The sequence below is a fragment of the Prionailurus viverrinus genome, chromosome C2, assembly GCF_022837055.1.
Source record: "Prionailurus viverrinus isolate Anna chromosome C2, UM_Priviv_1.0, whole genome shotgun sequence".
Classification (NCBI taxonomy): Eukaryota; Metazoa; Chordata; class Mammalia; order Carnivora; family Felidae; genus Prionailurus; species Prionailurus viverrinus.
This window is the reverse complement of record NC_062569.1, coordinates 43,689,137-43,714,857: the sequence shown is the minus strand read 5'-3', so window position 1 is coordinate 43,714,857 and position 25,721 is coordinate 43,689,137. Positions and strand designations below refer to the sequence as shown.

Below are 25,721 nucleotides of genomic sequence, written 5' to 3'. Positions count from 1 at the left end.
AAGATAACAGACACATACCATCGAAACTGCCCTGCTCGGAAGCAAGGTGCAACAGCTGATTGTAGGTTTCAACTGAGGGCTGATAAACAAAGACTCCAGAATTGAAGCAGTCAGGCCACCCTGGGTCTGGTGCCGCCGACAACTCTTCTCTCTCAAAAAGATCATCAATATTTGCTAGGACCTAATTCAAAAGGGAGATGGGAGAGGAAGCATTACAGATATGTTCTGCCCCAGCATACTCTTAAGTTCTCCCTAAGTTATCCAACACAAAAGATGCAATCTGCTGCTGATCTTAACCATTCGGATGACAGCTGTAAGGCAGCCTGGGCCAACTCTCCTTCATCACCTGATGCTTTTAATGAGTGGCTTTATCTGAACTTTACAGTCGAGTCTTAAGAGCGTTCCTCAAATGCCTAACTGGTCTCAGTTACTATATACATCTTTTCAGTCATCAGACTCACACTCACCAGAGTATCTGCATCCATGAATACACATTTTGAATACTGTGTAAGTGACCAGCAGTGGAGTTTAGTTAACGTGACACCCAATTCAGGCCTCCTCATTAAGGTTAGATGAGCAGAATCGCCACTGTCTAAGACATCTACTGTGAGGACTTCATCGAAGATGGTCTCTAAAACTTTTCTGTCAAGATAAAATCCAGAAAACAGCGCGCTTAGTGTCTTTTCAGACAAGTAACAAGTAATCCATTATTGCAGCCTTATTAGTCTATCCGTCAATTACTAAAGCCATCTGTTACTTTGATATACTATCTTAAATAGGTCTTAATTTACTTCAGGCCAAGCTGTATTAACTTGCATATGTAGTTAACATCACTAATAAAAATTGCTTTGGTGAGGCTGAAACACTGGTCTTAAAACTTTATTACAGAAGTTTCCTAATTTTTATTATACCACTGAATGCCAGGCAAATTGTAGCAACAGCCTGTCAAAATGGGACTCCCATTTGGAAAGAGCACATCTTTACAACAGACTATGTATTTAACAATGATACTTCATTAGAACGGATGCTTGCTGGCTACTGCATGTTTTTATAAATGATGCTAAATCCACAGAATACCTGCAGTGAAGCCTACAACTACCCATTTTCGCTAAAGCAGATGACAGAACCGTGTGTCCCAAAAGAAGTTAAAGGACTCAGTTATTCAGTTGCCAAGCTTTAGCACTGAATATAACCCACACTTATATGCTTAGCACTTCTGGCATGGTGAGAGACTCACTGTGGTTTGTGATGTACAACACTCCTCTGTCCCCAAAATTAACTCAAGATTTATTTTAGAAAGCAATGTTGAGGTGGGTTAAGTGGGGGTATACTTCCGTAAAACACTAGGCTCAGCACAAGGGAACACATATGATAAAAAGATCATTCAAAGTTTATAACAATATGAAACATGCAGAACAAAACTGGTGTTGTATTATCTGTCCCCAAGCTGTAGAAAAATATGTTCTAATTCACACAGTAAACTTGATCTTTTTCAAAATAAATGGTCAGTGGAGCTATTTTCCACAGCAAAGGGGGATCTAAGACTCCATCTGTCTTCTTACACACATCCTCACTAAATAGACTGCAAATTAGGACATACACATTAGGAAACAGTCTTTTTGGCATTTTCCTAAATTACCCTTTAGAAACAAGGTTAGTATTGAGATTATTTATATATACATAAGTGGTGTGTGTGTGTGTGTGTGTGTGTGTGTGTGTGTGTGTAATGCCTTTTCATAGATCCCTGGCATGTGCTTACACATCTTGTAAGAAGTTGCAAGAAGTGCATGTTCAATTTCTAAGACAAATAGAAAAACTAAACACCATACAGAGCTGTAAGTGTGCCCAGATATTTTTGTAGTATTAGGATCTAGGCAGTTCATTCAAATACTTCAAAATTTAATACCAACAAATCAAAGTGAACTAACCCAATCACAAGCAGTGTGTGTCCCCCAATCCCCACCCCCAGGAGGCTCACTTAGCATAATCCTTAGTTCAGAGAGCCCTTTGGCAAATATTCTAGTCTATTAAATGGTAAATGAGGGTCTTTAGGTTACAAATGTCAACTGACAATGGAGAAAAATGCTCCTTACTTTCAGTCACCTAGAAGTTTCCCTAGTTGGGAACAGGAAACAAAGTAGCCCTGCTACATTTGGGGAAAGGAATGTAAGTGAAGTGTGACCACATAAAAGGAATGCCTGGACTAAAACTTTCACTCAGGTCATCCTAGAAAACTTGCTTACTGGAGAGGCCTTCTCCCAGCTGGAACCAGTTAAAGCATGGGTCAGAATAGCACCTCCCAGAAGGAAGATCAGCTGGAATATCTCCCAAGAGCTAGGAAGAGGTTTCAGATCCAGGAATCCTTCACTCAGCAACTCTGATCCTTCTCCACCTACGGCTCAACCCCTGGAATGGGAACGGCCTCAATACCCACTGACACCAGAAGTGGGGTAAGGATGTGGGAGCCCCACCAACAGCTAAGCAGGGAGGTCCTCACCTCATGGAGTCCGAGACCTGCGGTGTGGCAAGAACGACCAGCTTCCTGGTTGTCCTGTGCTGTTTCAGAGAGGAGCCCAGGACCAAGGCTCCTTTGGCATAGGCATCGTTTGTGGTCAGTGTCACAAAGGCCTGATCTTAATACAAAGAGAAAAAAAACCACACTCATTATAATATCCTACCCCAGGAGTCTTTTCAACCACTAACTTGGGAAAAATTAGCTCCTCTGAGATCAACTTCCTTTGTTAATGAAGGAGCAGCCTCTTTGGGAGTGGGGGAAGAACCTAAATGATCACTTTAAGACTAACTCAAGACCATTCTTTGGCAGAAACACAGGCCAAGTTATAAAAATTAAATCCAATTTAGAGTTCGAACATGCAAAATTCTCAGACTAAATGGTAGCTTAACACCAGGTGAACCTCAGGCAATTAACAGGTGGTAATGAAGAAATCAAGAAGTACATTTTCTGTTTCTCCTACAAGTATTTTCAGCCAAGCACAAATCCAACTAATGACCTCAACTGAGAGCACCTGAAAGCAGAGGCTATCTTCTTCATTCTGATGCTTAGGCTTCTGCCAAGCCTCGGGCTTTACAGACTATTTCCTCAACCTGGAGCAAAGGCTCCCACACCACCCACCACATCTCAACAGTCACTTTGAGTCTCTGCTCAAAAATCACCTCCACAGGCCTTCCCTCCTTGGTGCTTCTATCTGAACAGTGGCCAATCACTGTTAATTGGATTTAGGGACCACTTTGTAATCACAAATAAACCTGCTTCCTTTTCCTTGGAGAAGCAAGCAGCACCCTTACCCTGCACCCTGGGACCCCCTCCCCCAACACACACACTCAATCACTCAGTCGCCAGAAGGGAAGGCAAATACACAGATTATTCTTCCTACTGAACAAGCCCCTCCCTCCCAAGACCACCAGCCCAGCCTTTAGGATTTCTCCAGTTCTTCCCTGGAACGATTCTGGGGCAGACTCTATCTCTAAGGGGATTTTGGCAAGTTGGTAGGCATCCAAATGTATAGGATACATTTGGCAGGGGTCACCTGGGACACTCTGTCCAACCAAGGAGTTGGGACATTTCGTCACGAAGTCATGCGCTTTCTCATTCTCCCCTTGCCCATTTTCCAATGTGGAGGCTAGAGGCAGAGCAAATTCCATGGAGAAGTGGGAGAAAGCTGTAGGTTATCAAAGGGGCTAGCACATGAGCCAGCCTCTAACCAGAGGGCATCTTCATACCCTGTTGGACTCTCTTCCCAAACAGGCTCACTATTAAATTGTAGAAAACTGGTGTCCCCCAACACCTCAAGGGCCATGGGCTTCCTGCCTAGTCACATTGTAGGAAAGTTCAGCACAATGACACCTGTCACTTGACATCCCCATCAATGTCTGCCTTTACTTGTTCCTTAAAACCATCGTTAAGATGGCAACATTTCAGGCAGTCGGTCCAAGAGTATTTAATATGGAGGGGCGGAGGGGACGGAGGTGGGATAATGACTAATGTTTTAACTGAAAGGCAGTCCTGATTCCAGGGGAACCTGGATAAGAGTTTAATAAGGTAAATAGGATTTAAAGAAGCAAGGATATGTATGATATCCAAAACGAAGTACAGGACAAATGCTTAAAAACATAAGCTGGAACACCCAGCAAACATTACAAATGAACAGAAAAGACCAATGACAGTTGGGTAGAATATAACCGAACTCTGGGTACATCTGCAATCTTTTAGCAGTTCAATTGCTGTAACAACCACGCGATTAGCCTCGTCAACATTAGAAGGACCGGTTATCTTGGAGCTTCTTTTTCTCGGGGCAGAGTCGACCCCTGCAACAAGTGGGCCGGCGCACGCCCACCGCACGGGGCCCGCTCCCCCAGGGCACTCCCCTGGCTCTGGCTTTCCGCAACCCAGCCCCAAAGGCCTAAAAATAGTCTCAGCGTGGCGGCCAGCGCCCGGGCCAGGGCCCGGGCGGAGGTGCCGGGCCGGGGCCGCAGGCGTCCCCGTCTCGCGGCCGGCCCTTCTAGGTGTTCCTGCTTGTGGGAGGCGGGGGCGGCCGCCCACGATCGCGCCGCGCTCCGGGGCTCGGGACCGGCGCCCCCAGGAGCCGGCTCCCCACCCCCACCCAGCCCCGCCGCAGCTGCTCCGCCCGTCCGCCCTTCACGGCGAGAGCAAGAGGAAGGGCACGGAGACGGAAGCAGGAGCGGGGGCTTCGGCAGAGGGCCCAGGGCCCGCCAGGCTGCCCCCCATGACGGCGCCCCGGGCTCCAGGCGGCAGCTCCTGCGCCAGGGGCGGCCGGGCAGCGGCTGACGCAGGAAGCGGCACGCCCGGCTGCAGCCAGCCTGCAACTTTGCGGCGGTCCTAGTCCTGCCGGCAACTCCCCCGAGGCTGAGGGGCGGGCAGACGGCGCGGGACTGGGAGTCGGAGGTCCGGGGGGCGGTGGGCGGCGAGGCGCGTTACCTGTCATGGTGCTGCCGGGTAGGGGCGGGCGGCCGCCGCAGCCGCAGGTTGGTGGCTGGGAGAAGCCGGGCGCCGGGAGGGAGCGCGGCCAAAGAGGAGGCGCGGCGGGAGCTGAGCGTCCGCCCGGAGCGCTCTTATAGCGGCTGTCACGTGGCCGCGCACGCTCCCCGCGCCCGCCGGCATCCTCCCAGCTGAGCGGCCGGCCCGGGTCCCCTGCCAGCCCCAGCACCTTCGGGGCTGGGCCCGGTTCCAGCTCTCTGGCACCTCTGGTCCTGTTCCCGAGGGGCACCTGCCTGGGACCTCGTGCCTCCGCATCCCCCACTAGACCGGGGATTTGGAGCGGGACTTTGGGACCGAGCGTGACATCAGCAGCACCAACTCCTGAAGAAGCAGCCTCGGGTTAGAGAACCCAAAGACACAAAAACCGACGACCACTGTGGTCACAATCATTCACTTGAACTGTTTGAAATAAAGTTTAAATTTCACTCTTTTCACCTACCAATCAAATTACAAATCAGCCTCTGTAAACATTTCTCAGTGTTCTCACAATGGTTTTGTGGCTTTGACTGACAAATGAATGAAACTTCATTATAGGATTTACATTCTTGGAGCCCTCTGCATCGATTAGATAGTATTTCATTTTAATCCTTATATCAGCTCGATGAGGTGGGTATTACAATACTCATTTTACGGATGAAGAAACTGAGTTGCAGAAGGGTGACATTACTTGCCTGTGGTCATTTCACTAAGTGGAGAAGGTAGGCAGTTTGGTTTACAGAACTGACCCTTCCTGCCAGTATGGCCATGACATTTCTGGTACCTTGGTGCCCTAAAAAGTTTAGCAAATTATGGTAACTGTTGTTGGGTAATGTACTTGTTTAGGTTAATCTGTTTCACAAATCATTTCTCTAGGAAGTTGAGAAATGTCTCTCTATTGTGATCACACCCTTCTCTCACCATCCCCTCCACCCAGTCCAAATATACCAGGAAAGGAGCAGGTAGTACATTTCTCTGCAAATATTAGTTGCCCTGTAAATGCTGAATGGGAGCCAAATAGGAAATTACCAACATAAATTCAAAAAATGAAATATATTCTTAAGAATAAGCATTCTATTGCAAAGGTGGTATTACTATTTCTTATAATTATCTGTTTCCTCAAGTGTATGCCTGCACCTCCTATATCAGAATGCTTAGGGCACTTGTTAAAATGTTAAGTTTTGGTCCTAAGTCCAGACCTCCTGAATCATTTTTTTATGTTTATTTATTTATTTTGAGAGAGAGAGAGAGAGGGAGAGAGGGAGAGAGAGAGGGAGAGAGGGAGATTGAGCAAGTGAGGGGCAGAGAGAGAGGAAAGAGTATCTCAAGCAGGCTCCCCGCTGTTGGTGCAGAGCCCCACATGGGCTCCACCTTATGGGCTCCACCTCATGAACTGGAGTGGAAATCAAGACTTGGTCACTTAACCAACTGAGCCACCCAGGTCCCCCTGAATCAGAATCTTAAGGGCAGAACCCAAGAATCAGCATCTTAATTATCATCTTCCAGGAGACTCTCTTGAATCCTTCCCCTTCCTCCAACCCCACCCTGGCATGGAGACCACTGATGCACTTGGGAAGACATCCTGGTTAGCTGGCTTTATCAACTTCCTTTGCAGAAAGTAGAAATGGGGGGGGCGGGGGGCAAAGGTACAGTGCATGGGTTTCCATATATTCAAACCCTGTGGCTTTAGAAGAGTTGGCACTCTTTAAGGAATATGAAGCCTGTACTTGAACTGTACCTACCCGGGAGAGGGAAAACAGTTGTATTTAAGGTCTAGATTATTTCTTTCCATGCTGGTAAGTGGACCTGGAACAGTGAGGTTTTCATCTTTCACTCAGGAACTGTGCTGCTATTAGTGACTTTTTTTTTACCACCTACTGCTTGACAGCTAAGTGTCCAGGCTGGGCTTTCACAAACGGTGAAGCTGGGCCCAAAAGGGCAAAGCCAGGAGGAAGGTCTGGGGACAACTAGAATAGCAAGGAAGCTTTCCTAAGGAACAAGTTCCTGTCTCTCCATCCTCCAGGATGTTTAAGTAAGATTGGTCACCACAGCCTTCTTTCCTGTGTTTCATGCATATTTACAGTGAGAGAAAGTGTATAGCTTTCCCCATTTTATATCAAATAGGGGCATTTTGAGGTTGCTACAATGCTGTCTCAACCAAGATTGCTAATAGCGGCCCACTGCCTAGTTTTCCTGAGGCTCTACATTGAGGTAGGAGGGCAACGCCTCTCAAACTGTAATGTACACACAAATTGGGGAACTTGTTAAAATACAGATTCTGACTCAGTAGTTTGGAGTGGACTTCCTGGGTGATATCGAGGTTGGGGACCATTTTGAATAGCAAGGTGTTTGAACATTCGGGTTGTAAGGATTTAGAAGCACTGGATAGACATACATTTAGTGAGACAAACATTTGAGAATTTAATTTGTTAACTTTTTTCTGGTGAAATTTGTGTAGCAGAATTTCTAAATCCTAAAAGAAAGATTTATATAAGTTTAAAAAGAAAAGCTACATGAGTACTAGTAACTATTAACATAACTATTAACCATTTAAACCTATGCTCAATGTGTATATTTAGCATGGTTGGTCCACAATTCATTTTTAGTTTTGGGATGCATTATGTAATTTTTTTGGCAGGATGCTTACCTTCCTAATTATGTTTTGTTTAAGATAATGTTGAAATCAGTTTGCATTCCCTTGAGCACACACTCTAATTGATGGAGGAAGCAACTGACCTGGAAATGTATTGCAGAGCAGAGGACGACCTGCTGGCCCAAGACACAAACAGTTCCCATGGATAGTCCATGAAACAGATACACCACATCTGGCTAGACACAGGAACTAACTAGTTAACTAACTATTTAAAATTTTGCCCTTAATTGGTAACACACAAAATCTGCACCCAGAATTGTTGCCAGTGATGCCAATCGAAAGCTTATTCAAGAAATATTATCCCGGGAGGCCCAAAGTTGTTCATTCTTCACTTGAATGAAACTGGAGTCTCAAACTCGACAAGTTGCAAGGACCTGTTGACTAGTTACAATGCCTTTAAAAAATTACTGAGATGTAATTCACATACCATAAAATTCAGCCATTTAAAGTATACAATTAGATGGCGTTTAGTATATTCACAGAATTGTGCAAATATCATCACAGTCTAATTTTGGAACATTACACCACTCAAAAAGAAAGCTATAGCTATAAGCAGTCACTCCTTGTTCTCTCTTTCCCTAGCCCTCAGCAACGACTAATCTTTCTGTCTCTATAGATTTGTCTAGAAAGATTTGCCTATATGTGATCTTTTGTAACTGGCTTATTTCACTTCCATATTTTCATGGTTCTTCCATGTTGTGGTATGTATCAGTGTTTTATTCCTTTTTACTGCCAAATAATATTTCATTATATGGATATATAACATTTTAGTTATTCATTTCATGAATAAACATGCTGACGAACATTTGGGTAGTTTCCACTTTTCAGCTATTACAAATAATGCTGCCATGAATATTTGTGTCCAAGTTTCTGTTCACTTGTTCTCTCTCTCTCTCTCTCTATATATATATATATACATATGTTTTAAATTATATAGTGAGGTATATATTTATTTATATATAATATATATTAATCTCCTCCTGGATATATACCAACCATAGAATTGCTGGATCATATGGTAACTCTATCTTTAACATTTTAAGATGGCCAGACTGTTCTCCAAAGTGCCTGCATCATTTGGCATTACCCTTGGTATGAGAATTTCTTAGCCAATATTGTCTTGTATTATAGCTGTCCTAATGGGATCGGAGTAGTAAGTATCTCGTGGTGCATTTTATTTGCATAAGTCCCTAGTGACTTACAATGTTGAGCATTTTTTCATGTGCTTATTGTCCCTTTGCATATCTTCTTTAGAGAAATGTCTGTTAAAACACTTTACTGATTTTTAAATTGAATTGTTTTTTTTTTATCATTCAGTTGTAAGAGTCCTTTATATATTCTGGGTACAAGCCCTTATCAGATATGTATGATTTATGATAAAGATTATAAATATATTATACATTTTTATTTATAAATATATTATAATTATATATATACATATGTGTGTGTGTGTGTGTGTGTGTGTGAGTTGCAATATATCCTCCTATTCCGTGGGTTGACTTTTTGACTTCCTTGATAGTATTTTTTGGTAGCATAAAAGTTTTAGATTTCTACACAATCCAATTTATTTATTTTTCTTTTTGCTTATGCTTTTGGTGTCATGTCTAAGAAACCACTACCTAACTCCCCATCGTGAAGATTTGCCCTTACGTTTTCTTCTAATTTTACAGTTTTAGCTCTTAAATTTAAGTCTATAATCCATTTTGTGTTAATTTGTGTGTGTCACATGACATGGAAGTCCAACTTCCTTCTTTTGCATGTGAATACTGAATTGTCCCAGCACCATTTATTGAAAAGACAATTGTTTCTCCTTTGAATGGTCTTGGCACCTTTTTTGAAAATCAGTTGAACATAAATGTGACAATGAGTTCTGGACTCATTCTACTCCACTGATCTATGTGTCTATCCTAATGCTAATTCTAGATTGTCTTCATTTCTGCAGCTTGTAGTAAGTTTGGAATTGAGAAGAGTGAGTCCTCCATTTTTGTTCTTTTTTCAAGATTGTTTTGGCTATTCTGGGTCACTTGCATTTCCATATGAATTTAAGGGTCAGTTTATTGATTTTCGCAATAAAAGAAGATGGGGTTTGATAGAGATTGTATTGAATTTTTAGATCAATTTGGGGGAACTGACCCCTTAAAAACTTAAGCCTTCTGATCCATGAACATGAGATGTTTTCTCATTTATTTATATCTTCCTTAATTTTTTTCAACAATGCTTAGTAATACATTGTCTTTTAAAACACATAACAAAATTAAAATAAATTACATCTGTTACTGGGGTGCCTGGGAGGCTCAGTCGGTTAAGCGTCTGACTCCGGCTCAGGTCATGATCTTGTGGTCCGTGGGTTTGAGCCCCGCATCGGGCCCTGTGCTGACAGCTCAGAGGCTGTAGCCTGCTTCAGGTTCTGTGTCTCCCTCTCTCTTTGCCCCTCCCCAACTCACACTCTGTCTCTCTCTCTCTCTCAAAAATAAATAAAAATTTTACAAAATTTAATAAATTAGATCTGTTAGCTGTATAAACTCCACAGGCATGACAACTGATTTTCACATCTAGTAGAGACTCTAAATTTATATTCTTGACTCAAATGGGATTTTCACTGAGCTTTATACAAGGAACAACACTGTTTTGCTTCATGACAAGACAATCTTTACAAAATTCCACTTCGGCATTGTCATTAGTGACAGCTAACACTTACCTGATGCTAAGTTTTTTATACATGTTAAATCATGTAACCTTACCAACAATCTAATGAGGTAAATCGTCTCTAACCCCCAATATAGAGGTGAGACACAGAACCTGCCTAACATTATACAGCTAATAATTTGTAGAGGTCCTTCCCACTGCTTGGTTATGTGTGTAGGTTGAATGCTATTCAAAAGCTGCAAAGGAGATGTGTGCAGTGAAAAGTCACTCCCCTGCCACCTTTTCCCTCCAGCTACCATGTTTCCCTCAGTAGAGTGGCATTATGTTCTTGGCTTTTTCTATGGATCGAGGATGCCACAGAAAAGTCACTGCGTCTTTTCCTATGTGCTGTTGATGATATTTGCTGTGTCACACTGTTTCTTCTTTCAGAGGATCCGTCGGAAAGCTTTCATCCTGGTCTTAGTATCAGAAAGAATGTTGCATCTTCTTAATAGTTTTTTCTTTATCTTGTAGACATTTTGAATCTTATATCTATACAGGTTTCCCCGTTTTTTGGTCCACTTGGAAACTCATGGCAAAAATTGCAGCTATTTCTAGTTTTTACCCTGCACTGACTTGTGCTTTAAGTTTTTCCCTCATTATTACCCTTGCCTCACTTATGAAGTGGATCCTTTGGAAGTGGGGGAGGCATGTTGAATTAATTAGTAAATAATTAAATGATCAGAGCTTTCTAGTGGGAGTAGAGCACAGAAAATGAAATTTCAGCTCAATTTGGGTGACTCTGGAGATTTTTGTAGTGGTTTGTCGGTAAAATGAAGATTCCATAAATTAGAGAGGCACGGTTGCTGATTCAGACATGGGAATAACTTTCTGTAATTAGTTTAAGATTAGTTAAAAAGACAAAGTAATTGCTTGATCTTTCAATCGTACTTTTATTATTCTACCACTAACACGATAACAACATGGTAGGTGCTCAAAAAGCAGGAATAAAGTTGTCCAGGATCTCTAACCCTGAACGCTTTGAATATATACCACCTTTAAAACTTTAGTTACCATATTTGTTATCTTTCAGTTTCTGGGTTAGTTTCTGGGTTAAATCCTTTAAATTAGTTGGTTATAAGACTAAAACTTAAGATAATCTCTTTGGCAGTCACCTTTTATTTAAAATAAGCTTTATTATAGCATAATTTATATATAATAAAAATTACTTTTTAAAAGTGTACAATTCAGTGAGCTTTGACAAATATATACTATCATATGACCATCAGCATAATCACCCCCAAAACTTCCCTCTACTGCCTTTGTGGTTAATCCCATCCCCCTGTCTTGGCCCCTGGCAAACACAGCTCTGACTTTTGTCCATTTATCTTTGCTTTTTCTAGAATCTCATATAATTGCAGCCATACAGTATGTAGTCTTTTGCATCTGACTTCTTTTAGCATAAGGTTTTTGAGGTTTATTCATGCTGTTGAGTATCAATGGTTCATGCCTTTTTATGGCTGAGTAGAATTCTTTTTCATGCATAGACCAAGATGTATTTATCCATTCACTAGCAGATGGACATTTAGGTTGCTTCTACTTTGGGTTTTATGAATAAAGTTGCCATGAATACTCAAGTGCAAGGAACAGGATTACTTGATTGTATAGTAGGGCATGTTTAAGTTTATAAGAATGGCAGTCAGCTTTCAGAGTTCATTGCCAAAACTGGATGAGTCACGAAGAATGGAAGTTATTGTTTTTATATAAAGTTGATTATCTGATCTGAGGTCCATTCATAATACACTGAGAGGGCAGGGGACATAAGTCCCCACATGTATTACTGGAGAATTAACTTTCCTTTAGCATGCCAATGCCATCTGCTTCTAACTCTCCAGCATGTGTACACTCAGAGCCTCATCTGAGAAGGATTAGAGAAGATGACCCCAAAGTTCATTACGATTTAAAGACTTAGTGACCTGTCGACTGTAAGCTTCTGCCTGAAGAGAGAATTCCATTGTCACCAAACCTCTAGGGCACAATATATATTATAGAAAGTACTCTCTTGTGGATTGTATCATTTGATCCTCAAAAAAGCCTATCAGGTAATCTAGCTGGATACATATTTTCACAAGGCCACTGGAACTCTAGCAATGATTTTATTCTTAAAAAAAAAATTAAACTTCCAGCTTAAACAACAACATCAAAACTATAGGTTGTAGCAGGCGTCTCTGCACAGTCCTGAGCCCTCTTACATTACTGGACATCACCCAAACCCTCAGGCTCACCACGTCTCTGAGCTCAGTCCCAGCCTTGAACATCCAAGGTGAGTGTGAGGTTGAGGGATGTCTGTTGAACACAGTGTTTAGAAACCCAAAAAGTTGTTTTGATTTTTCTTTTCCACCAGGCGAAAATGGCTTTCTTTGGTTCATGCAGAACTACTGTCCCTATATGACAGATGATATAACTGAAACTCAGAAAAGTTAGACAATTGCTCGAGGTCATTTGACTAGAGACTGGCATGTCTGGGTCTTCTTAAACTCCACTGCCTCCCTGGAATTTGAGTGGGAAGCAGAGCATTCCTCGGAATTTGGGACCTGAGACACTTGTTGCCAATTCAGGCAGTGTGTCAGAAAGCTCTCTCCAGCTGCTTCTCCTTTTGAGACAGAGGAAATGGAGGAATGAATGAGGCACTGGATTTTTGAAGAAGGATCAAAAGGGGCAGAAAGTAGAAGACAGACAAATGTTGCAAGCAGCTTGAGAGAGTTTCTAGCCCACAAGCAGGCAGGGAAGGAGTGAGTTGAAGTGAAAAAGAGCTAAGAAGGCTCCAAGGTCCTGAAAAAGCTGGTGTCAAAGGACACCACTTCACTTTCGGTAACTCCTAAGCAGCTTCTAGAATAGTTCCAGCCGCCTCTTGTTCCAGGGCGGGGGGCTCACCTGAACAAAGACTTAATGATTTCTTGGAATGTCCTAAACTCCTAAAATATCTTTATCCGTCTGGAATTCCTTTTACAGAGGACAAAATATTCCATCTATAATTAGAGAGAAAAATAAGTTCTGGTTGAAGGAGAAGAGACATTTATTTGAAGAGCTAATTTTATAAGGCACAGTAAGGAATACATACTACATATATAATCTCGTTTAATCTTTTCAACAGCCCTGTGCAGGAGATTTTATTAGCTCTATTTTGCACACAAAATGATGAAACTGAGGGGTTAAGAAACTGTTTACCTTTGGTGTGTGAATATGCCTTTTATGGGCCAATAAATAGATTCTGTGTCCAGAGGTATTTTTGTCATACATGAATACACACAGTTTTGCTTGAAATGATTACTGAAGATTTTTTAAAACAAGCTTATTATTAAAAAAAAAACTTCTTAATAAAGCAACATGTTTTCAGAAGATCCATTCATTGATGTATTGCTATTTTGCACACAGAGTAATTATGGTAACATATAATTCTTAGAATGATGAGTCCCTAGCGCTATTGTGGTCATTTATAAATTAAAGAGGTGTTTATATAGAAATAGACGTTTACTGAGTCCTGGCACTAAAATTTTTTAAGGAATATTTAAGGTTTTTTTCGAAATCTGTATTTTAAGGATTTTTTAAAAGTAAAGTCAGAACAAGTAACTTTTTATTATTCCACACAGATCAATATAGCCCTTGAGCTTTAAAATACTTCTTCATGGGGCACCTCGGTGGCTCGGTTGGTTAAATGTTCAACTTCAGCTCAGTCATGATCTTGCGGTTCATGGGTTCAAGCCCCATGTTGGGCTCTGTGCTGACAGCTCAGAGCCTGGAGCCTGCTTCACATTCTGTGTCTCCCTCTCTCTCTGCCCCTCCCCTGCTCATGCTCTGTCTCTCTCTGTCTCTCAAAAATAAATAAATGTCAAAAAAAATACTTTCTCCCTTCTGTTTTGTTTTATATGGCTCTTAAACATATGCTTCTGGTTGTTTTCACTTTTGCTTCTGATGAACTTTCAAGTTCTTTGTTTTTGGATTTTTTTTTTCTTGGTGTGATAACCAGATAAATCTTTGGCTCCCAAAGTTTTTCAGGTTATGTTCTGTTGGATGATTGAGATAAAAGTTTTGATTTGGATTTAAACAGCTCAAAAAATGTACTAAAATGTCTACCGCGTTAATTTTCATTGGCAAGTATTTAGGAAACATCATCTACTAACATCTATTTTCCGGAAACAGATTTGTGATCAATAGTTTAAGGGCTGGGGGGTACACAGAATCTGTGCAGTGTGGACTGACCTTGAGCTGAAGATTTTTTTGCTGCCAGTACGCATCAGGAAAACCCTTCCTGCAGGCCAGGATCTTCCTTGACTACTACAGAGCTGAAAGCTGTTGCCAGAATTTGATAAAACTACACCATACTATTGCCAAACAGGGTGCCACAGCCCAAACAGTTCGGTCACGGTACATCATTGGGATACACCCAGCCTCTGGCTGGGCCAAAAGCTTAAGAGTGGTGATTGCATCTAACCTCACTGGGCCTATCAAAAAATCAGCATGTGAACTCTTTGGCAAGTTCTGTTGGTGTCAGCTGAGGGCAGCCCTTTCTGGAGGCAAGTGAGTGCTCCCAAAGGAAGGAGGGGCAGAGCCGCCCTGCCACCTGCTAGAATCAAATTCAGGAAAGCCTGTGACCACTGTCGGTGAAACTCATAAGGGCATATCTGTAAGAAAGGTATAACTACCTGACCGACAAGCAGAGAACGGCTTTTACCAAACATATCTGTTACAGCAATTTGTCTGACAGACCTGGACTAATCGGTTCTGAAAGAAATGGCATTTGTCTAGAGAAGGTGTGTGGATGTTTTTTGAGGTCAGGAGAAAAAAAAAATACTTTTAAAGGTCCAGAAACCCTGCTACTAGTGGTTCCCAAGGAATATGCTCAGCTGGTGAGGACAGCTGGGTGTTTTCAACACGTCCGCGACATAGCACAACATGTTCCCTGCCTACAGAATCTTTTGGACTGGAGGCTTTACAGTTAAGACCTTAAACAGCAGATAAATCATCAAGACTCATAGTTGATGTTTAAGGTAAAGTTTAAATAAGAAAAAAATGGTGGAGGGGCACCTGAGTGGCTCAGTAGGTTAAGTGTCCGACTTCGGCTCAGGTCACGATCTCATGGTTTGTGGGTTCGAGCCCTGCATCGGGCTCTGTGCTGACAGCTCAGAGCCTGGAGCCTGCTTCGGGTTCTGTGTCTCCTCTCTCTGCCCCTCTCCTGCTTGTGCTCTGTATCTCTCTTTCTCTCTCTCAGAAATAAATACACATTAAAAAAATAATAAATTAAAAAAAATGGTGGAGGGTCATACAAGAATCCACATTCTTTTAAGATCTGATTTTTCTCTTTTGGAGATTTTATAAGATTTTCTTTACACTTTTATTGGTTTCAAGAAGATTGAAAATTGGGCCCAAATTTTTAGGGTTAGAATAAATAGATCACTGTGTGATGGTCTGTTAAAAAAATATGAAAAGAGTTAACTGTTTGAGGCAGTATTTCAATGCTGAGATTTTTTTTTAACTGACTGTAACACAGGGATAGGATAGACTGTTTTCATACATTTTTAATCATTTTAATTTTTTGAATAATTTTTTTAATCATTCAAAAATAAGTATAAAAAGGTGTATGGTAAAAAGTCTTCCTCCAACTCCTGTGCTACTCCCCACAGGTAACCATTTCATGCATCAGAAAAGTGAATATATAGGTAATCCCTTCCCCCAGTTTACGTGAAGGGAACATCTTATACATCTTGTTATGTGGTATGTTTTTTTTTAACTAACAAAATTTATTTTTAGAGTGGTTGTAGGGTCACAGGAAAACTGAACAGAAAGTACAGAGTTGCCATATACCCCCCTGTCCTCACACACGCACAATCTCCCCCCATCACCATCCCACGCCATAATGCCGTGTTAGTTACGATCAGTGAACCTCCACTGACATATCATTATCATCCAAAGTCCATAGTTTACATTAAGATTTAGTCTTGGTGTTGTGCATCCCCTGGGTTTAGACATATGTATAATGACAAGTATCCAGCATTGCAGTATTGTACACAATAGTTTCAGTGCTCTGAAGTTCCTCTGTGTCTGCCTATTCATCCCTCCCTTCCTCCTCACCCTGGCAACCACTCATCTTTTAGATTGGCTTTTTTCACTCAGTAATATGCATAGAAGATTCCTTCACGTCTTTTCATGAAAGGCTTGATAGCCCATTTCTTTTTAGTGCTGAATAATATTCCATTGTGTGGATGTACCACAGATTATCTGTCCATTCACCTCCTGAAGGACATCTTGGCTGCTTCCAAGTTTTGGCAATTATGAATAAAGCTGCCATAAACAGCCACGTGCTACGTTTTCAGTTCCTTTGGGTAAACACTAAAGATCATATTACATATACAATGGAATACTACTTGGCAATGAGAAAGAATGAAATCTGGCCGTTTGTAGCAACATGGATGGAACTGGAGGGTATTATGCTACGTGAAATAAGTCAGGCAGAGAAAGACCGATACCATGTGTTTTCACTCATATGTGGATCCTGAGAAACTTAACAGAAGACCATGGGGGAGGGGAAGGGGAGAAAAAAGTTACAGAGCGGGAGGGAAGCAAACCGTAAGAGACTCTTAAATACTGAGAACAAACTGAGGGTTGGTGGGGAATGGGGGAGAGGGGAAAGTGGGTGATGGGCATTGAGGAGGGCACCTGTTGGGATGAGCACTGGGTGTTGTATGGAAACCAATTTGACAATAAATTATATTTAATATAAAAAAACTCTGAAGAGCATAACTGCTGGATATATGGTAAGAATGTGTTGAGTTCTGTAGAAATTGCCAAACTGTCTTCAAAACTGTATGTGCCATTTTGTATCCCCATTAGGAATGGGTGAGGGTTCTTGTTGCTCCGCATGCTCACCAGTAGTTGTTGTTGTCAGTGTTCTAGATTTTGGCTATTCTAATAGATGTGTAGTGGCATCTCATTGTTTTAATTTGCACTTCCCTAATTATTATTTCTTTGTGTATTATTTCAAAGTGTTCTTTGTATATTTTGGGCAACAGTCTTTTATCAGATAAGTCTTTTGCGAGTATTTTCTTCCAGTCTGTGGCTTATCTTTTTATTCTCTTGATAGGGTCTTTCACAGAGCAGAAAATTTTAATTTTAATGAAGTCTAGCTTATTAATTCTTTCTTTTGTGGACTGTGCCTTTTGTGTTATATTTAAAAAGTTATTGCCAAACCCAAGGCCATCCAAATTTTCTTCTATGCTATTTTCTAGGAGTTCTATAGTTTGGTGTTTTACATTTAGGTCCATGACCCACTTTGAGTTAATGTTTGTAAAAGGTGTAAAATCTGTGCCTAGTCTCGCATGTGAATATCCAGTTGATCTGGCACCAATTGTTGAAAAGATGAATTTTTTTCCATTGTAGTGCATTTGCCCCTTTGCCAAACATAAATTGATTATATTTGTGTGGGTCTACTTCCGGGCTTTTTATTCTCCTCCATTGATCTATTGGTCTATTCTTTTGTAATACCACATTGTCTTGATTTTTGTAACTTAATAGTAAGTCTTGAAGTCAGGTAGTGTTAGTATTGCAACTTTGCTCTTCTTTAGTCTTGAGTTTGTTATTTGGGTCTTTTGCCTCTCCATATAAAATTAAAAAGAAATTTTTTTTAATGTTTATTTATTTTTGAGACAGAGAGAGACAGAGCATGAGTGAGGGAGGGGCAGAGAGTGAAGGAGACACAGAATATGAAGCAGGCTCCAGGCTCTGAGCTGTCAGCACAGAGCCTGACGTGGGGCTTGAACCCACGGACTGTGAGATCATGACCTGAGCCGAAGTCGAATGCTCAACTGACTGAGCCACCCAGGCGCCTCTCTCCATATAAAATTTATAACCAGTTTGGTAATATCCACAAAATAACTTCCTGGAATTTTGACTGGGATTCTTTTGAATGTATAAATCAAGTTGAAAAGAACCTACATCTTGATGATATTGAGTCTTCTTACCCATGAACATGGAATATCTCTCCATTTATTTAGTTCTTCTTTGATATCTTCTACTAGAATTTTATTGTTTGCCTCATATAAATCTTGTACATACTTTGTTAGATTTATACTTAAGTATTTCATTTGGGGGGATGCTGAAGTAAATAGCCATGTGTTTTAAGCAAATTCCATTTGTTCACTGATGGTATATGGGAAAGTGGTAAATTTTTGTATATTAACCTTGAATCCTGCAGTTTGTCTATAATTGCTTATTAGCTCCAAGAGTATTTTTTTTTTTTTGGTCAATTGTTTCAGATTTTGTACATAGATGATCACGTCATCTGTGAACAGTTTTCTTTCTTTCTTCCCAATATGTATACCTCTTATTTCCTTTTACTGTCTTCTTGCATCAGCTAGGATATCCAGTGTGATGTTGAAAAGCAGTGGTAAGAGGGAACATCTTTGTATTCTTCCTGATCTTAGTGGGAAAGCTTCAAGTTTCTCACCACTAACTATGATGTTAGGGTTTTTTTTGTTTTTGTTTTTTATGTATTTATTTATTTATTTTATGGTGGCTCATTATCAAGTTGAGGAAGGTCTGCATTTCTAGTTTCCTGAGGGTAACTTTTAACAATAAAGTTTGATGAACTTTCTATTATGAACATTAAGAGATGCCTTATTAGTAGTATTGTTACTTACAGCTGCATAGTACTCCATTGCATGGGTATACTATAGTTTATTTAACTGGGTCTTTGTTAATGAGTATTTAGGTTATTTCCACATCTTTTGTTACCACTAACAATACTTCAGTGATTACCTATATAAATAGATCATTTTGCCTGTGTAAAAATTCCTAAAAGTTGAAATAGTGAATAAAAGCATGTATATAGATTTGTTATTTTAATTACTAAATTTTACTCTATAGGGGTTGTACAAATTTATACTCCTAGCAGGAATATATGAGATATTTGAAAAGTTGTATTTCTAATGCTATTCTCTCTTTTTTTTCTTAATTTGCTTTCTTAATGTTTATTTATTTCTGAGACGGAAAGAGACAGAGCATGAGTGGGGGAGAGGCAGAGAGAGAGGGAGACACAGAATCAGAAGCAGGCTTCAGGCTCCACGCTGTCAGCACAGAGCCCTACGTGGGGCTCGAACCCACAAACCGTGAGATCATGACCTGAGCTGAAGTCAGTCGCTCAACCGACTGAGCCATTCAGGTGCCCCTGAAAAGCTGTACTTCAATGTGGTTTTGATTTGATGAGTGAAGTTTAGCATATCTGTGTTTATTTCTTTTTATGTTTATTTATTTATTTAGAGAGAGAGAAACACTAGCAGGAGAGGAGCAGAGAGAGAGAGAATCCCAAGCAGGCTCTTCACTGTCAGAGCTATTATGTAGTAGCCCTCCATGTTATAGAGATTATCCATTTGTCTGATATGAATTACAATTGTGTGTATGTGTATAGACTATTTTAACACAAAGTAGATGCTCTGCTCCAGAGTTGTTCACACATATGATTACTTGGGGGGCACCTGGGTGGTGCAGTCGGTTGTGTCCGACTTCAGCCCAGGTCATGATCTCACAGTTCATGAGTTCGAGGCCCGTGTCAGGCTCTGTGCTGACAGCTCAGAGTCTGGAGACTGCTTCGGATTCTGTGTCTCCCTCTCTCTCTGCCCCTCCCTAGCTCACGCTCATGTGCACTTTCTCTGTCTCTCTCTCTCTGTCAGGAAATAAATAAACTTTTAAAAAAACCATATGATTACTTGGTAGGAGTATTATAGCAGGTATTCTTGGATTAGATCTCTGGATTACATAATTTTTTTAAAGTTTTATTTATTTATTTGAGAGGGACAGAGACAGCACGAGTTGGGGAGGGGCAGAGAGAAGGAGAGAGAGAATCTCAAGTAGGCTCCACACTGCCAGTGCAGAGCCCAACGTGGGGCTCAAACTCATGAAACCGTGAGATCGCGACCTGAGCTAAAACCAAGAGTTGGATACTTAACTGAGTTCCCTAGGCACTCCAAGGCCATATGATTTTTAAAGTACATTCCCATTCTCAGCTTTTATGATTCACTGATCACACATTGCCTTATTTAGACTAGCAAACATAGGTTTAATTAACTATGTACTCTCCACATAAAGCAGTTTGCTTTAACATGGTCTACTCAGCATCTCCTTAGAAGACAGAACCTGAACACTTGGCAATCACACGTTTGTCAAGTATCCAGTGCCTCGCATCTTTGCACCATTTTCCTTAGGAAGAAGGAAGCAGCTGCAGCCTATCACCTTTGTGTGCTTTGGCCCGAAGCCTGGCATCTTGGGAATTTATCCTGCATGCGTTTCAGAGGTATTTGGGCACTTTTATAAGAAAGCAGAGTCACTAAAGGAAACCAAGAACATTAAAGATTTATGCATCTTGTGTAATTTGGCGGCAAGAAACAAAGCCAGTTTCTGCTCAGCACTTAATCTAAGATGGGCTGAAAACTGCAAAGAAACATGTTTAAAGGTAATTAATAAATTTGTATAATATTTTTGTCAAATCACTCACACCGCACATTTTACAAGCAGCTTGAAAACATTTTTCCTACTAGAAAGATGAAAGCATTTGATATTTGTTTCCTGGAGGTGGAGGGACTAGAAGAGTCCGGGTTTTTGGAGTCCCCAGAAGATGAATCTGCATATATTGCACATATATTACCGACTGCTTGAAATCAGCAAGGCCTCATTTGGGACTTTGGACATGTCACGAAACAGTATGGGGCTGATTGAAGTGAATGGCAATGAGAGATCAGCAATTGCTAGGGATTTTTGTTCAAGTGGTTTTTTTTTCTTTCTACTTTTTACTTTCTAAGTTTAACAGCAAGACCTCACTAACTTAGAGTACTTAAAGCCAGACATTTTTCTGAAAAGGAAGAAGTTAGTTCAGATGATATCAAACAGTTCGGCACTTCATTTTTTTTCTTTTTTTTGAGAAGTTTTCCTTCTCTCAACTTTTTTTCTAATCAGTTTTCTGAACCCTATAACCCTGCCCCTCACTTTTTCCCCTTCAAATTTCATCCTTCCCTATCTCCAGCAGGTCTAATCAAAGGAATATGTTCTTTTACTTTCTTTTCGCCTTCTTTCCTTGAGGGCACATCCCCTGTGTTTATGGACGACCTGACATTGTTCAAGAAGGATGAGTTCTGGATCCAAAAATAGTGCTAGATGCAGCAAAGTGCACAGTTGTGACCACAATGCTCCACTGGGAGGTGGTGTTAGGAGAAGCCAAGAATGAACTTGGTTATTCTGGGCATTTGTCATGGCTGATATGAAGGCTGACCGGCTCCATAATGGAGCTGATGCTCTGGGAAACTGTGGACAAGCCAGGCCATGCTAGGATTCATGAAAGCCAAATAATAGTTGGGCCCACTATATTTGGCCCGCCACGAAGAACGCCCCAAGACACCCCACCGGTCATGCACCAGGTAGAAACAGCCAATCTTCTCTGTTGGTGAAAAAAGTGAGGAGGGTGGATGAGAGGAAGGGAGCAGGGGAGACGGAGAGAGAGAGAGAGATTAAAAAGCAGCAGCATTTCTTTTCTCTCCAAAGTTACAAGACTCCCAGGTTGAATTCACAATAAAAACAGGGAGGAGAAAGTTCAAATGGATATATCCCATGCATGGCATTAAAAATGGAGCCTGAGCATATGCAAACAGCATGTCGACTGCAGATCTGAGGTGATGGTGAGGCACAGGCTCTGGGGGTGAGAAATAAGCTTGTGCTGAGAAACCATCTGGGAAAACTCTTAGACTAATTTGAATTGAACCAAGCTGAGACCTTAAGCATTTCTTTCCAATGAGATCCAAGCCAAACAATGACACGAGCTGATGTTCGGTTGTGGAGATGCCCATGTGTCCTCGCCTAACAGCTGTCACGGTAAAGTCCACATCGCTCCTGAAAGCTAGATAATTAACTGCCGTTTTCTTTGAAGTCCATGGAAAGCTGCTTCCTACTGTGGTACATTTACAAGTTCTACAACTGCCATGTCAAATGTTCAGTGCCTTGACTGCATCAGTCCCACTAACTCCTTTAGATGTTCAGGTTTCTCAAAGGTATTCAAATCCCTGAAGCTGCTATGTGAGGTCTTTCAAGACAGATGTTTAAAAAAATATGATGTATTTTTAAATCATTAGATTATTAAATAAGTTTGCCAAAAACATGACTAGGAGTCATGGATGCTTGTAGTTGATTTTTTTTTTTTTTTTAACTGAGGGAGAGCTGTTTCCAAAGGCGTCAGATTTGGAGGAGTGGATATGGAGTCGTTAAATCTATAGAATTGTCCAGCTAGTGCATCACGCTAAGAAACATGAATAAGAATATGTTAATAATTTTTTTAAAAAGCTTAATAAGGGGACTAATTTCTCTTCTCTCCACGTTAGAAGTTTCAAAATAGGCCTTGGGAATATTATTTATAAGAATATGGAGACATAGGTTCAGAACAAAAATAAGTTTAAACTAGTGCCTGTACGTGTTGAAGGTAATGGGGAAAAAAAGCACAAATGACCAGACAATCTGAGTTACCTGCATTCCACATATATCTCTCTGTGTCAATGTGACAGTGCATCTCTGTAAAGGACTTTGGTTTCTAGCTCTTCATCATTCAAGCCAAAGTGAATATAATTTTACTTTGAGACTGTTGTAAAGGGAAAATAACTAACATGATAGTTTTAAAGATAATGCTTCATAGCATAAATGTGAAATGGATTACTAAGACTCTTTGTGAAATTACTTCAGTTAATTCTATATAGATTACACTCTAGTAAGAAAAATGCCAGTGTTTTCACGCTGAGATTATTTGGTAAGGTTAGCAAAGGGTAATTGCCAGTTTGAGTTTATCTTTGTAGTAAAAATCAAATATGGACTGCACTGAGACAGAAATTCAGGACTTAACCTGTCCTATGGAAATCATCTGCACTGAGCAAAGCTTCACAGTTCTTTTTCTTTTAAATTTATGTTGTTTTGCCTTTAGGGAGTTGATGGAAAGGCATTGTGAGTGTTTTTGTGGGTAAAGGTAAAATTGTTTCATTAAATGTTAATGGACTTAATAGTCCAGTTAAAAAGAGCCCATATATTAGCCTGTATCCAGCACTTAATGCTGACGTGGCTTATGTTCGGGAATTGCATTTGGCCCACAGAGCTGAACATCATATGTGAGCATAGGTTAGTAACGGGTTTTGTTCTTTTGCTATAAGGAAACGACCATTCTGTTTATAAATGACTCTGGTTTTTAACAAAGCAGCTATTTCTGATGCAACCAATTGGTTTATTTTGGCCCAAAGAAAGATTCGGACATCTATTTGAACATTAGGAACACAGCATGGCTCACTGGACCCAACAACTGAATAGAATGTGAGTTATAAAAAGTCCATAATGTGTCTCAAACTTTCTTTAGCACCTTCACTACAAAGTGAGTTAACAATACTATTGGGAGGAATTGCTGATTTTAAAGTATTCTGCAAATGTGCAAGAGATTTTTGTTGATTTTTTTTTTTTTTAGAAAGGGAACTATTAGACTACAATAAAGCTGTGTCTTGAAAGCTGCATTTTTTTTCTTGGCTGGTGTAAGAGATTTAAAGCTGTGCCATTCCTAGGGCACCTGGGTGGCTCAGTCAGTTAAGCATCTAACTCTTGATCTCAGCTCCAGTCATGATTTCCCAGTTCGTGAGTTCAAGCCCCACATCAGGCTCTGTGCTGATGGTGTAGAGCCTGCTTGGGATTCTGTTTCTCCCACTCTTCCTGCCACTCACCTGCTTGTGCTCTTTCTCGCTCTCAAAATAAATATTAAATAAACTTTAAAAAATAAAGCTGAGTCATTCTTTCAGATGAGATGAGAATATATATATATATATATATATATATACACACACACACACACACATATATATTTTGTAGTTTTGAGCAGTTAAAAATAGATTATGTAGAGAGAGCAAGGCATGCAGGCTCAGCATAGCTCATAATTCCACATGACCTCCCTTATTCTTATCTTCAGGAATCACCAAATTATGTGGCTGTGGATACATTGTTGCCAGCTCTTCTGCAATCAAACAACACTCATTTTAATATATCTATAAATATTTGGAAATAGAAATGCTTCATGGCACATGTGGCTATGAACCATATGGAGTACATGTAGGCTGAGAACCTGATAATGCACGATGGTCTCTATTTCCTCCTCCTGCTTTATAAAATGCTGAGGAAGTCCATGATCACAAGATAACATGAAATGACAGCTTAAAGGACTTTTGTTCATTCATTTAACATGCAGTTTTGAGCACCACTTTTTGTTTCCACCAAAAGAAATGTAAAATCTGCACAAAAGTCTGTAACTGCCTTTAGCTGCAACAATTCTAGCATTACAGGTATGGGTGGATTCATAGAAAAGAACTCAGAATAAGCAACATATGCAAAATGATGACAGAGATGGCAAGACTAGACATGAAGAGCTTGAGACTCACCAACATGACCTTGAGGAAACAACTGTGTGTTTAGCAAATGAGGGATGGGCTGATAACTTGAGAGACTCCTGCTCACTCTATGACTCTCTGGATAACAACAGAAATCACCGCTGACGATTACCCCAGGACAATGAGGGAGATCGGCACTCTGGGTCCTCCCAGTGTCATGAAATTTTCTAAAATTCCCTCTTGTTTTTAGCTAATTCAAGTGCATAACATTGTATAATGTTTGAGTGCTTCGAAGGCTGCTAGGCACTTGATAAATGCAAGGCATATTTATTGAAAGACCATATCTCTTCAGGGTATAAAACACAATCCATGGATAAGTTTCTAAGTTCAAGTCTCCACTTTGAACTTCTTTTAGAGACAAATGGGGGAAATCGGGAAAGAAAGAACACAAAATAAAATGAAAAATTAGCCAAGCCAAGCCTGCATAGATATTCATCTACCTCTCGAATTTTATAGAGTTGTTACCTTTAGGGAATCTAGATAAAGCTATTGCCTTCGTGACCAGAGAATGCTTGGTTCTTCAAGAGTTTTTACATGTTAATGCAGTAATTTCATCAACATTCAGAACCATAAAGCCAGTCAGTTGTGGGAACACAACAGAACAAAATAATACCTAACGTTTGTTTCTTCCTTTTGCCAGGTGACTTTCTAAGCTTTTTACATATACTAACCCATTTAATCCTCACGGTGATCCCCAGAGAGGTATTGTTATTCTTCCTTCATGGATAAGGAGATCAAGGCACAGAGAGGGCAGATGACTTGCCTGATGTCACTTAAATTACAAATGGCAAGGCTGGGATTTGAACACACGCACTCCATTTTTATGGCCTATGCTTATGTCCACAGCAACGTAGCTGCCTCGTAACGTGACTACTGATTTGTCATTTTTACAGTGACACGCACCAGTAGCTAATAACCAAGAGTTTTCACCTGGCATTTAAGCCAAGCACTG

The 25,721-nt window shown here is 40.6% G+C and overlaps 1 protein-coding gene across 2 annotated transcripts in view; it reads right to left on the bottom strand.

Moving 5' to 3' along the window:
• Positions 1 to 25,721, bottom strand: part of GYG1 (glycogenin 1) — a 75,679-nt gene that overhangs the window by 30,200 nt on the left and 19,758 nt on the right. The window contains exons 1-4 of one of the 2 annotated variants that reach the window (XM_047875592.1): positions 4,958 to 5,085; positions 2,498 to 2,633; positions 468 to 642; positions 19 to 181 (exon numbers count right to left, since the gene is read on the bottom strand). In XM_047875592.1, coding sequence (XP_047731548.1) covers positions 19 to 181; positions 468 to 642; positions 2,498 to 2,633; positions 4,958 to 4,964 — 481 coding nt within the window. In that variant the 5' untranslated portion in view covers positions 4,965 to 5,085. Of the gene's footprint in view, positions 1 to 18; positions 182 to 467; positions 643 to 2,497; positions 2,634 to 4,957; positions 5,086 to 25,721 lie in introns of those variants that run through there. The other variant, XM_047875590.1, reaches the window with a different exon arrangement.